Below are 14,337 nucleotides of genomic sequence, written 5' to 3'. Positions count from 1 at the left end.
GGGAGTAAGAAATATCTTAGGCTATACTAGGCGGCCCCCTAGAACCCCAGGCTTTATTTTCTGACTTTTTCCTAAAGTGGTGGTCTCATTCCTGATTAGGCCTTTTTTTTTTTAATATTTTAGTGTTGTATTGTCGTCTTCCTTTCTAATAGATTTATGTATGTTTTACATTTCTATTGATTTAATAAAAATAAATTAATTTATTTGTATATGTTAATCCTTATTTGTTTGACCTTGAAGGGTTATTAAGGATATATTTTTTTTTCAATATTTGAGGTCTCTTGGTAGTGGTTTAAATGTCAGGTGGTGATATATAAAAGCAGGAAGGAGATATATGGGAACAAAAGGTAGAAAACATGATAAAAGACTGGATATGCTTCTGTGGCTTACACACATAACTAGGGCTCATTGATGATACTGTAGCATCAGTTAATTATTCTCATATTCTAAGAATATCAGTTTTAGGCTTCGTTCACATGCAATGTCTATTTTCTAAATTCTATTTTCTATTTGCGGTATGACTTATGATCACGGTCTGTGGCCTGAATATCCCGCGGCGTAATTACTGGCAGCGCGAGCCAGTTACTATAAGTTACTATAAGTAACTGGCTCGCGCTGCCAGTAATTACGCGGCGGGATATTCAGGGCACAGACCGTGATCATAAGATAGCGCAAATAGAAAATAGAAATTAGAAAATAGACATTGCATGTGAACGAAGCCTTAGTGAAAATGGTTGATTCTTTATAGAAAGCTGTTGGTGCTTTTTAGACCACAAACGTCCACTTTGGATACTAGGGTTGACTGGAAGAAACCTTTAATTGAGTTAAATGTGACTTCGTTCATGGCCGTGTGGTTTTCAATGACCAGAGATCTAGGATGGGTTCAGAATATGAATCGTTTAATTTGATCCTGCCGGTTGTGTTGGGTTGGCATCCTCTTGATAAAAGGAAGGGATTGTATACTTTCGTGACATTTTGGGTCTTGTTTCGTCCACTCCTCTGTAGCTGAAGGTTGTTAATTGTTGCGTTCTGTGCAAAATTTATCTGCACAGTGAAAAATAAAGAACAATCTATAATTAAATTGAAAAAAAAAATGGAGTCTGAATTGGAGTTTATTTAATATTACCAAGAGAAAATGAAAATGTATAAGTGGCATATTACTCTTTTTTCCCATAAATTCATTAGTAAAATTGAGTTTCAATCATTTTGGGCTAAAATCTGAGAAAAAATATCTGCATGAAATATAGTAAGAAATGTTTTAAATTTCAGAAAATAGGAAGTGATTTGTACAACCTTTGAAAAAAAACAATAGATTTGATAATTGCTAATGCTCCTTGGATGGAGCAAAAGTCACTGGGTGCAATATTTTTAAGCATAATAATGATAATGTAGCAATGATTTATTAGTCATTATGTAAACAATCACCATTTTTTTCTTTTTTTGTACAGGATAGACACCAGAATGGCTATCAGGTTACCTAGGGTTATATTAATATAGGATTTGTGGTCACTAATGACTGGTATTGTGGTCAGCAAGTCCCTGCATTGAGGTCAGACTCCATAATTTTTGTGGTCGGGATTTATCTGTCTTCCTGAAATCAGGCTGACTTAGTAAGGTCTTGTCATAAGATGTATATCCTATGATATTATCGGTTGTACTCAAAATGAACGGGAAAAGCTTCCAGAAGTTGAGCGCACATGAAAGTTAATCAACCCCTAGCTGCTTTACGAGGCATGTCATTTAGCTAATCTGATTGCATTCAGCAGGAGTCCCCATAGAGTTGGATCAATTGATCTACATGCCCCTAGTGGGATAATTTCTTTGGGAATGTTAACGCACCCATAGACTGCGAATAAGTTTCAATTTGTCATAATGAAATAGACTGGAAAATTCTATTTTAGGACATGCCATCTATTGTTTTAACTTTACTAAATGAATTAGTTTAAATCCCTTGATTCGAAAAAAGAATTAAAGCAAGTCAACTGCATATTAACTCTACACTATATAAATACAGCTAGTCACAGGATATCGCCACATATTTTTTCGCTGGAATTTTTTTTCGCGTCTTGTCTGTTGTGGGAGGCCTGTGGTTAACTCTATTGACCTTGTCATCCTAAATCTAATATTTCCAATAAAGAATTCATTAGAACTTAGTCGTTCTGCAGATCTGTGGTTACAGGTGCTTATGATGCTGGTTGACTGAGGTTTTCTTGGTTTACTTTGTGTAACTTGATTACCAGCCAAAATTACACGGTGCTTTATTGTAATTTACGCAGCCACTGAAGTAGGAAATAGATTGTTGCAAAATAATTTATTTTAGGTTCGTGTGACTAGCTTACATAGCCTAAGCATCTAGATTATCATATGTTGCCATCTATAAATTTTACAATCTTGGTCTAATTCTGTCAGAATGTGAATGCATCATTTTGCTCGATGGCCCTGCACCTAAGCAAAAATAAATTAGAACACATCAATAACCGAGGAAAAATTATAGAAACGCCATTGGTTTTTGATGTAGAAATGTCTTTTTTTATTGGTGTTGAATGACAAAAACAACCCGTATCAGTGGTTGTTGTAGAAGCAAGTAGTAGATTTTTTAACAGTAATGACGTAATTAGTGGCCATATATCATTACATAAATGAAAGCATATCACCATGTTATTAGGCATTGATGTAAATCTCTTACGTAAATGGTATGATATTTGAAACAGATAAGCTGTTATTTTTTCCTTTTTGGTTTCACTAAAATGAAAAAAACATCCTCGTTTTTATTTCTATCACATAATTAACGATAACTATTGATTTTCACAAAGTAGGGATATATGTCAATTGCAAATGATGTGGTTAGTGAAAAAAAATTGCCCTTCATAGAACTGCAAAAATTTTGTTTGATAAATTCACTTGGAACCGATTAATTAAGCCAAACTCAAGTTTTAAATGGTTGTGGATTTCAACACCATAGATTTTCACGCTAAGGTAAGGTTAGTATTGAGTGAAGAAGCAGACAATGAAGTAATATCAGGACTTACAAAACATATCACCCATCACTGATGCGATTATCTATCTGTTTAATGTTTCATAACCATTATGCTTGCTGTCATTCACTTCAGAATATATTCCTTTTGATTGCGCAATTCATTTCATTAGCTGTGCCTAACATTTGATACCAATCTGAAGCAGGTGAACTTATTTTCATCGTAATATTTGATGGTGATCTGAAGTAGGTGAACTTCTTTTCATGGTAAATATATACTCATAACAAAAGTACATATATTTCATTTGAAACAAAATTAGATTAAATTGTATGCACACTTTGCCTTTTCACATTGAACTTTTTATCTTAGTGCTACAGCTGTACCGTTCTGTTATGAGAGACTGACAAATTAATAGTCGAGCTATCACATAAATGGAACCCCCTGCTCAACATGGCCATTCACTTTCTCCCTAAACAGCAGGAAGTGACCTTGCTGAGAGCTTGTGAAAGGAAACAAAATCTCCTATAGGGCAAATGCATGTTAGAACCTCCAAAAGCATATTGGTACAGCTGTATAGCTACGTTATAACGCTTAATGTGAAAATTCTTTTTTTGTCATTGGTTGGATGTACAAATGTCAGTTGAGCATTCTCCTAACACCAAAAGAGTACTCTGTATAACCAAAGGTGTGATTTTTGAGGCCATTGGCTGATTTCTGACTCTTTGGGAACTAAAAAATATCATTTCCCTAGGCAGCCCCTGAACCCTGTGCTATATTTTCTGACTTTTTTCACTAAATGGCAGTCTCATTCCTGTATAATTCCAAATGTTTCGATCGCTTCGTACATTTTCCGATATCAGCAGTATATGATGTATGTCAGTGACCCGTTGGTTCTGTATGCAATTAACCAAGTTGTCATTGTGGTTGTGTGACAGCAAGCATTTGTCATGCAATCTATCCACTGGACTCACATTAATTAAGGGCCCTGGTCAAGGATAGGCAATATCACAGTTGTTTTATGCTTTGCTGGATGCTAGCCTTTCCAATGCTTTGATGTTGTTCTCAGTTAATCCTTTTGACCATTTTGAACACATCTAGTCGAATTTGACACATTTGAGATACTTCTACCTGGGATAGTGATTATTTTATTAAAATAATTATATGAAACCATTTAGCATCTTGACTAAAGTATATATTTTTTATATAAAATGAGATTTTACATTATGGTTAATATGTGTCCATTGTGTTATATGTTCATATGGCATCAGAAGTGTTAATGGGCATTTCATTAAGGTTAGCTTATTAACCAACACACCATACAATTATTTAGCACTAACAAAGCAATACCTAGCACTAACATGCATCTGCTCTGCTAGTGCTGGTTAATTTGTGGGTTATGTGGTTAATTTGGGTGTTAGTGCAAAAAAAAATGCGGGTACTGTTATTAAACGCCTAATCCATTTATAAGGCCTGTATAAAAGTGAATAAAGATAAAAAAAACATATATAGGAAAACAGCAGGTGGTTCATGCAGGTGATACGATTGACTCAAAACACTATTTTCCATTTTATTTTGTGTCATTATGTCACTGGCTGAGTCGCTTGAGCTGACCAAGAGGACGGCACTGGTCAGCCTTTGTTTTCTGTTTATGGCATCTAGCTGATCGTGTTTGGGTTGTGAAACTGAGACTCTTGTCGTATCTGGAAGGTATTGATTTGATGTTGAAAGTTGCTACTATTTATTGTGGTCAGAACAGGAGTGGTCATTTTTCAGCCTGTTTGTACAGCCAGGAATTGGGAACTGTAACATTTTTGAAAACAGAAACTCTACTCCTGAATAGTGTATTGAAATTTATGCAGTTTTTTTCTGAAAGGAAAACAGTGGCATTTGCTCATTGCATATTTTTTGGAAAGAAAAAATGTTTTGAACAAATAAGATTTAGGTCAGTCTTCAAGAAAAAAAAAAAAAAAAAAAAAAAAAAAAAAATATATATATATATATATATATATATAAATATGAAGAATACAAAAATAAAAGGAATATTTCAACCCTATCTGGATTAAGTAGATCTATTAAACAACAACAAAAAGCTACAGCATTTTAACTAAATGTATTCAAAAAGAAAGCAAACTTACATTTATTTTGAAGCGCTCTGTGAAATACACTGGCCAGAATTTTACAATTAACCCAGAGACAGAGGAAGTTTGCTGTTGCTAGGCATTCTGTGATCACTAAGCCAATTAGTTGCTACAAATGAACTTGGCTGCAGTTGCTAGCCTAAGATAATTGCTGCTGGTGTTTGGTTAAGATTGGGCAGTATTTTGCAATTGCATGAACAAGGTAGTTAATTTGGAAGCTGATCAGTTAGGCAAAGGTCCATTCAAACTATACAGATGGGAGTTTGGTCAACTGTACAGGTGAGTTTGAGATGCCTTTAATTTAAACTCATTCGGATGCTTTATTAAAATAGTTTCCCCTCAAATATATAACCAAGAAAAGAATATACTTGTTGTATCATTGTAAGTTTTTATTTAAATATGTGGACGGATGAACTCATTAGAGTTATGGTCATCTAAATCTCACAGAGAAACTTGTGATTGATGGGTAGTTTCAATTCTGTTAAGAGCTATTTTTTGTGCTGGTAATTTGTCATTCAAATACCTTATAACTTATAGTTTGTCCTTGTTATATTTACATGCACTGGTCAGTTGGCTTTGGTCAGTTAATGGCCGGTTGGGTCAAAGCTATGTTAAGCAGAGGGGTATAATTACAGGTGTAGGTTTATTTTGAAGTCATTAAGCCAGGTGTGGAGCAGAAATAGTTCATGCCCCTTGTTTTTCTCACCTGGACAGGTGAGTTAACCAGGGGGTAGTGGTCAGTGGTGTTATTAAGGGTCAGTTAACCATTGGAGGCTACAGTTCAATAAATGGTGCATTTCTAGCAGGGTTTTTGGTGAGTGGGTTTTAAGGTTTTTAAGCATACATTCTAAGCATGCTAAGTCCAGTTTACTATATTTGATAGCTGTGTGGGGTATGGCAGGTTTGGCATAGGTGTACATGTTACTTATGAAAGGGGCCATCCAATTTTATTGTACTGAGGAGTTGATCTCTACATTTTTGAATTTTTAACTCTAAATCATTGGCACATATTTTGAACCCTTCCATGTTGACCTCCAGGTGCTTGTTTTAATTAAAGTGTCAAATTTAAATCCAGGCGATAAAATAGCCATAACACTGATGACCTCGTGGACAAAAACGGAAAGATCCGTTCCCTTCCTGAAATCCATATGGCTCTGTTTCTCACATAGTTTGACCACTTAAAGGAGGATCGATGCATTATCGGATTAGACCAACTTAGCATAGAATAGGAGAAAAACAACTCTGCATTGGAGCTAGCTAGCTTGCTAGCACGTGGAAAAATTTCCCGCCTCTCTTCCTCTTCCCCACTCCCATCCAATGTTGATCTACACAGTTGTGTTTATGATTGCGTCAGCATGAGCCCCGGGCGTCCGCACACTGGCATGCCATAGAGTTGGGTAGCCTGCCCTAGTTTGGATCAATGGAGAGCTGAACAGAGCAGTTTATTCTGGCCGTTGGGTGTCTGTTGCTCCAACGGCTTATTACAGTGTTTGTGAGACAAGTTTAGAGCTATTAGAACAAGCCTCTGAGTTCTTGGGCATGTTGGAAGAAATGATGAGTAGTGCGTTTAGGAAGGAGTTGGCTTGTAAGTAAATTGGGTGTTAATTAAGTAGAATTTTGGTTAATTAGTACCACCAGCGTGTACGCTGGCGGTACTCATGGTTTTAGTCCCGACCCGTCTCGTACAGCTCCGCCGGCTCCTGCGGCTCCGCCGGCTCCGCAGTCGGGCGCCGGAAACAAGTCACCGTTACCGCTTCTCCTCCTAGACCGCAAGGACCTGTGTCCCCATCTCTTGGATTTAGGTCACATATAATCTCAACTTGAACACCCTGGTTTTTTTGTCTCCGTCGGTGCACTGGCCTGGGCGTGACGCTTGTTGAAATGCAACATTGTCAAAATTTTTGAAAATTCAATGCCAATTATCTACCCTATGGAAGGAATTATGGGAAAAATTTCTACAGACGGCTTTCCAAAAGTCATATGTGTAGATTTCAAATATGCCCTTGGATTTGACCTTTGACCTTTATTTCAAGGTCAAACAGGCCAAAATTTTCAAAAAAATGAAATTTTTTACCAAAAAAATATTATTTGCGCTGTTATTCAGACACTACACAGACTTAACCAATAATATTATTGGAAAGTGTAACCCTTTGGGTCATCTTTCATCTCCGTGAATTTGGGGTCAATCGGTGCATTTTCACGGGAGAAGCGGCCATAAGATACCGAAACTGAAAACTGTCTCTAATTCGGGAACCGTTAATGCTAGCGACCCGTTCTTTTTTGCATTTTGTAGAGCATGTAAAGCCCAACATTGCAGTTGGTCTCCGTTTTTTTGTATTTCATACGGTTTTCGTGTTATGCTGTATTAAAAAGTACATTGTGGTGGCACATTATTGTAACTCAGAATTGTAACATTATATCTCCAAAACTGGCAGAGATAGGTCAATAGTTACTATTAAAGTTGAATAGGATTTAACAGTGACCATAAAATTGACCTTTGACCTATTTTTCACCATGAATTGAACTTTGCAAATTTTCGTTCCCTTTTATCTCCAAAACTGGCAGAGATAGGTTCATAGTTACTATTGAACTTGAATAGGAAGTCATATACTGGCAATCTAAATGTGACCTTGAAATTGACCTTTGACCTACTTTTTACCATGAACTGAACTTTGCAAATTTTTGTTCCCTTTTATCTCCAAAACTGGCAAAGATATGCCCATAGTTACTATTGAATTTGAATAGAAAGTCAGAGGCAATTTACTGTGACCTTTAAATTGACCTTTGACCTACTTTTCACCATGAACTGAACTTTGCAAATTTTGCTTCCCTTTTATCTCCAAAACTGGCAGAGATAGGTCCATAGTTACTATTGAACTTAAGTAGTAAGTCATATACTGGCAATTTACTGTGACCTTAAAATTGACCTTTGACCATCTTTTTACTATGAACTGAACTTTGCAAATTTTCTTTCTCCTTTATCTCTAAAACTGACAGAGATAGGTCCATAGTTACTATTGAACTTGAATAGGAAGTAATACACTAGCAATCTGTGACCTTGAAATTGACCTTTGACCTACTTTTTATGATGAACTGCTTTTTGCATGTTTTCAGGCCTTTAAATCTGCAATGTGAGAGATGTGCCCCTTGTTGCCCCTAGGTTTTCTCTTTTGTCAGCATATATGCACCATTAACAACACTTTTCAAGGAAAACCAATAGGCCTTTTGTCTAGAGAATACAGGAGTGATCAAGGGTAGGAAAATGCAAGTCAATTCGAAAATCTGCTTGATTGTACCATTTTTAGTTATATTTTTTTGCATATTTTGAAAACTCTTATTGATTGCATCTTATAGAGCTTGTCAAGCACAAGACTGGTGATGGTGTCCCTTTTTGGAAGGGGGGGGTCCATACGAATGCGCTTACTCCAGCTGGTGGTACAATATCCGGAGGCGGTATCGCCTCTCTGATCCTCTAGTTTATGTAGTGTTAAGTAAGTTAAAGCAACAAAAATTTGGAAAGTTTGGTAGGTGACTAAGGTAAAACTGGTACTGCTACATACATGTAATTGAGTATGTCAAGAAAGATTTGTGCATTTAGGAGACGGAGAGAGAACTCCATTGTAATTGCCCAAAAAAATGCATTTGTTACTTTAATTTGCTAATCGACATAATGGAATAACATGCATTGATAACATTATGAAGATGACAAGTGCCATGGGACAGGCCATGGTTATGCACTAAGTGATGAACACAAAGTGTCATAACACGAGCGAATCCAGAGATATTTTCTGACAGTCTTCCAAATTATCTTTGTTGATCCCTCCTCCATTTTTGACCATCTTCCGACAAAAAATTACATGTAGATGCCTGTCATTGTAAAATTGAAGAATTGTGAATGTCTTCTGGAAGGCCCAGATGACAACCTCCATCTGCCCCTGTGACAGTGCCGTACCTTGAAAATTTTCACAACAGTGTGACCAGAGTAGCTTTTCATGTTATCATCACTAGTGCTCTCCAGTGTAAAAATCCATACAATGGTATCTTGGTGTTGCCCAGCCCATAGAGGGCATTGACCTAGCTGATATTGCTAGCTGTTCTAACTTCTGAAACATATTATCAGACCTTTTAAACGGATTAGGCATTTACTAACACTATCTGCAGATCTTTTAGCATTAACACCAATATTAACCACATTACCTGCAAATAAACCAGCTCTACCAGAGCAAATGAATGTTCGTGCTAGGTATCGCTTTGTTGGTACTAAATAATTTTACGATATGTTGGTTAATTTGTGGATCTTGTGGTTGACATGGGCATTAGTACTAGAAGATCTGCAGGTTGTGTTGGTCAATGCCTAATCCATATATAAAGCTGATTAAGATATATATAGCCTCTTTAGACTGTTGTGTTAACTGCATGGCCATGTTTCTGTGTGGTTTAGAGGTATATCTTGGTCCAGGATATTTTACGTTGACCTTGCAAGCCCGTAGCCAGGGGGGGTTCGGGGTTCAAAAGAACCGCCCCTTTTGCTGGGAAAAGGTCCACTCTGGGTAACATTTGATCTAGGTTCAGGAAGTTTTATGGAAAAGGGTCCACTTTTTCAGAAAAACACCCCCCCCCCCTTTTAAAATTGCTGGCTATGGACCTGCCTTGTGTTGAACGAACTTGACCTAGCCATTTAGCTGTCGGAGCTCGTTCATGTTCAGTGGTCATCACTTTTTGGTTGTTAATTATTTATGATGATTTGCTCGTTTTGAATTCCACAAGGTATTGGTCTTTGGGAGATGGATGATATTTGTAGGAGGGCAATAAAGCAAATTACCATTGTGTGTGTGTGTGTGTGTGTGTGTGTGTGTGTGTGTGTGTGTGTGTGTGTGTGTGTGTGTGTGTGTGTGTGTGTGTGTGTGAGCAAACTTGTTAAACTCATGCCTGTTTATATGTACTGATAGTTATAGACGTGCAAGTCTTACTTTGCCTTTTATTCCCTGAGCCACAGGTAGAACATATAACAAACAGATAAATGAGACTTGCTTTGTCAACTACCTTGTGAAAAAGATGGATAGGCCATCAAGGTAATAGCTTTCAGTGTTGGGGTATGCAATATATAGCAGAGCTGGTGAAAAATATAGGTGACCATAATGGAGTTGGGTAGTGACCAAGACTTAACTAGTCTGTGACGTTAGCTATGTCTGAAGCATCTGATCAGTAGATTTGGTTAAGGTACTAAAAAGAATTTTTCTGTTGCTTAGCTGATTAAAGCAAAGGGTAATTTTTAGTTTTCTGAGGCCCTCTAGTGCAAATGACCATTGGACTAAAATGTTTAAAGTTTATAAGACTCTGTTATGCAGCAAATCATGGTATGAAATGCATTTGATAAAAAAAAGATGAAATGATACTCACAGGCATCATGAAGTCGATATATGTTCTTTTATAGGCTTTTATAAATCTTTTTAAGGCTTAAGTTAGACCTGATGTGAACTGTTGTGCTGTTGTCACTTAAATGGGCAACATTTTCAGTATTGCATGTAGTGCTTTTCTCTTTAGAAATTTACTTCCAGTTGACAGATTTCACATGACATTGTGTAATCCTTTTGAAACTACTCTTTTGATCCAGTGATCGTTAATAATTAACATGACTTTTACTGTTCTCGTTGTAGACACGATGCAATTCTGGGAGAAAAGGGGGCGTTGGTCATATCCCAAGAGGAGGGCGATGTCATGGCAACCAATGATAACATATTGCTCCTGGCAAGCTGGTTAAATCGCTTATCCGATGATGCCTCCATAGATGTCCCACTGACACAGCGGCAGGCGTACCGTCAGCACCTCTCAGAGATTCTGTTAGCCACCAGACATTCTTTAGTGGAGGAGGTATGAATATACATTTCTCTTTTAATAGTTGGTGTAAGTTGAGGAATATATATATATATATATATATATATATATATACACACACACACACACACACACACACACACACACACACACACACACACACACCATGCTGATGGCCAATATTTCATAAAGTTTTTTTTCCTTTCTTTTAAATTTGAAACCCTAAATTCAGAGTGGACCTTCTCCCTAGCAAGGGACATTCACATCACCTTTCTGTTTGTGGCAATTTGATTGCAATCTTTAAATCGAGCCAAAAGATTATTTCAGTAATTTTATTAAGTGGGTTGTGTATTTTGTTAATTGCTTCAAGCAGCTTGAATGAATTGATGAGTATGAGAGATGCTGTGTGATGAGAAGGATTAAAAATTGGGAAATCTCTTTATAAAACATGAACAATGTCACATTGTCACATCGGGGACTGAGAGACCAATGGCAAGCAATTACTTCTAATATTTATGTGACTGCCATCTGGGAGTTATAAAATAATGGGGGTCATTCATCTGGAAAGCCATTTGGATTTGTTTTTATTTTTATGTGTGGAAGGGTAATGTAAATCATTATAAAGAGTGCCAAACAGTTTGGATAGTAGGGTACTACACTGTATCTTACACACTGTATCTTACAGTTGTTGTGCTTTTAGGTCTAATGTAACTCTGTTGTCTTTTTGGAAGTCAGTTGTCGGTAAATATTTTTGGAGTATTTAAAGCTCAGCAAAGGTATAATTGAAAATTCTTCATGCCCAATTTCCCCATCGACCTCATCAGGTAAGATAATTATTTGAAAACTGCTTCTTTCAATGTTTTAAGTCATTGTGGGTCTTGAAGTTAAGCTCAGTGCATTGAGTTTTGTTGACCCTTTTTGTGGTAGTGGACATTTGGGGTTTAGAAAGACACTGGGAACAAAAGCATCACTAATTGCTTGTGTCTGCCTCTTTATTGACCCAGGCAGGTAAGATACCAAACACGTATGCCCTTTTCTGTTATTATTGGACCTAAAGCGGTTTTGTCTTTCATAAAAAGTATTTCGTCGTTTTTCCTGATTTGAAAAGGTGAATTGATTTCCTCCACATTAGTGGATCGAAATTCTTGTTATTTTTTTCCCCCCAAATAATCTCGGGGTTAAGGGAAGCGCAGAAGTTAGTTATAATTAGGCACAGTCAGTGTGCGGTTGGCAGACAATAAAAGGTGGTGAGGCATTTGTGGGCATTATGCTTAATGTGCAAACAGGTTGTAAAAAAAGGGGCAAGGATTATAAAAACTTCCTGTCTTTTTTCTTTAAAATAGCACATTGAAAGTTTAGGTCAGGTCACCTCAGCTATGGTGCACTGTTGTTAAATGCATCTATGAAAAAAAAAACAGGTAAGTCTTGTTCACCTAAAAGTGCCTATAATAAGTTTACTTAAGGTAAAAGGTCCAGGCTTAATATTGCCCCAGGGCTCAAGCTATTAATATAAATCATAAATGTCTGGTTACTACAAACAGAAACAAATTCTTTCTGAAAAGGTATTTCTTGTTTTCAAACCCTGAGGGCTGCTCTGGGGTTAGATCTAGTTGTCCCCTGCCTTGACGGTTTCCTTTTTTTGTATCACCCGAAAAAGAGGGTATTATTATGGCTGTGCATTTTAGTATGAACCTTGTGTAAATAACGCATAACGAATGAAAGTTAATACTTTTTTAGTCCCCTGATTACATAACTTTATTCAGCGTATTGAAAGCATATTTTGACTTGGGTGTCAAAGGCATCGAGGCTGACTTTAGTTGAATTAACCAGTTTTACTCTTATTGGCTGGGTAATGCAGGTTGCGTTGGCATGTCTAGGGCTTTGTGTTTGGAGTGCGAGGTGTGAAATAGTGAAGGGTAATGTGAGTGGGCTTTTGAATGTGGTTTGTGTGTACGACAAGGCGGTGAAGAATGGTTTCTTTCAGGCGTAAAATTGGCGAAGTAAAAGAGGTTGTCTGAGTTTGCATTGCCAGATGAGAGAAGGTTAGATCTTGATTGACAGTTACTGTCAAGTGAAACTTTTGCTTAACGTGAGATTTAGTTGGAGGAATTTTTTCCTGCAAGATCAAGGCAGCAAATTTCGATTCAGGGTGGGCGGATATCAGCATACTGGGAACCACACACAGTTGTAATTCTTGCATGAGCTGAAGAAGGTTTGGACCTATGACTTGTACAAAATCTGGAAAAAATTTATCTTTGAAAGCGAGGACACGAGGAGATCAACTGTCAGGTTGTAGGTCAGTTCATGATGCTGGGGTCAGAGTAGACCATATGTACACCATTTGCATCTGACGATTGTGAGAATATTCCTTTGGGCTGAATTTTTTCCCATGAAAAGAACAAAAAAGTTGCTTTATGTATTTTCTCTTGTCATTACTTTCATGCAAGTCTGTAATAAGCGAATGTCATTCAAAGCTTTTACCAGGGACTGCAGTTGACTGTTTTAGCATTCATTAGTTAGTGCCATCAGTTTAACTTTGTTGGAACTGACCGTTGAAAAGCCACACAGTGGAGGTTTCATACTGTCTGACCGGTATTGAAAATTAACATGGCTTAATAGGGAACTTTAATAGAAGTCTTCCTAAACAAACGCGTCCAGCACTGATTGATTTAAGTTGGCTTTGTTGGTCGATTGTAGAACCTGTCAGCAGGCTCTTATGCCAGATTTTCATATAGAACTAATATGCATACTCATTTGGAGGATTAGGCCCAAAATACACAGGCCAGCACTATAAACGGTCAATGATTTTAAAATGGCTAACAGGCTGGACACTTGTGTTACCATGACAACAGGAAGAGATTTTTCAGTAATGTGTGTTCGCATGTGGACAGGGTGCTTAAACTTGCTAATGCCAAATTGTTCGATAACTTTTTGAGTGGTCAGTTGTGGCGCCATGGCAACAGGAGGGCATTTTTCATTATCCTGTTTACCTTGCATAGATTATAGGCTCTAATGAAAGCCCTGAATAGTTGTCTTAATGCCTTAACATTGTACTTGGTCAAACATTGAGGCAACAAATGGACAAATATTAAGTCTTGGGTCATGATGATGATGATGAGGAAGTTTGGAAGAGAAAGTAAAGCTATATGCTGGAAGCAGGAAGAGATCAGGTTGGTGTTTTAAGGGACTTAAAAACAGAGTAAACAAACAGTAAGGTGGTGAAGTGTAGGAAGAGCCTGGCTCATGAATAAAACTTGTTTTAGTGTATATGGTTTAGATTGGCATGGATTGAAAAGGATGTTGATATTTGTAACAAAGAGTATAAAATGTTTAGAAAAGTAGCGAGGCATTTCTCATCTGGATAATAATCATGTGTGCAGAATGAAATG

The 14,337-nt window shown here is 37.1% G+C and overlaps 1 protein-coding gene across 1 annotated transcript in view; it reads left to right on the top strand.

Moving 5' to 3' along the window:
* Nucleotides 1-14,337, top strand: part of LOC106163191 (polycystin-1-like protein 1) — a 128,799-nt gene that overhangs the window by 75,748 nt on the left and 38,714 nt on the right. The window contains exon 31 of the mRNA XM_087013793.1: nt 10,771-10,984. Coding sequence (XP_086869919.1) covers nt 10,771-10,984 — 214 coding nt within the window. The remainder of the gene's footprint in view (nt 1-10,770; nt 10,985-14,337) is intronic.

Source organism: Lingula anatina, chromosome 5 (genome assembly GCF_051362555.1).
Source record: "Lingula anatina isolate TDL-2025a chromosome 5, LinAna3.0, whole genome shotgun sequence".
In the NCBI taxonomy this organism is placed as follows: domain Eukaryota; kingdom Metazoa; phylum Brachiopoda; class Lingulata; order Lingulida; family Lingulidae; genus Lingula; species Lingula anatina.
This window is presented reverse-complemented; position numbering and strand designations above follow the sequence as displayed.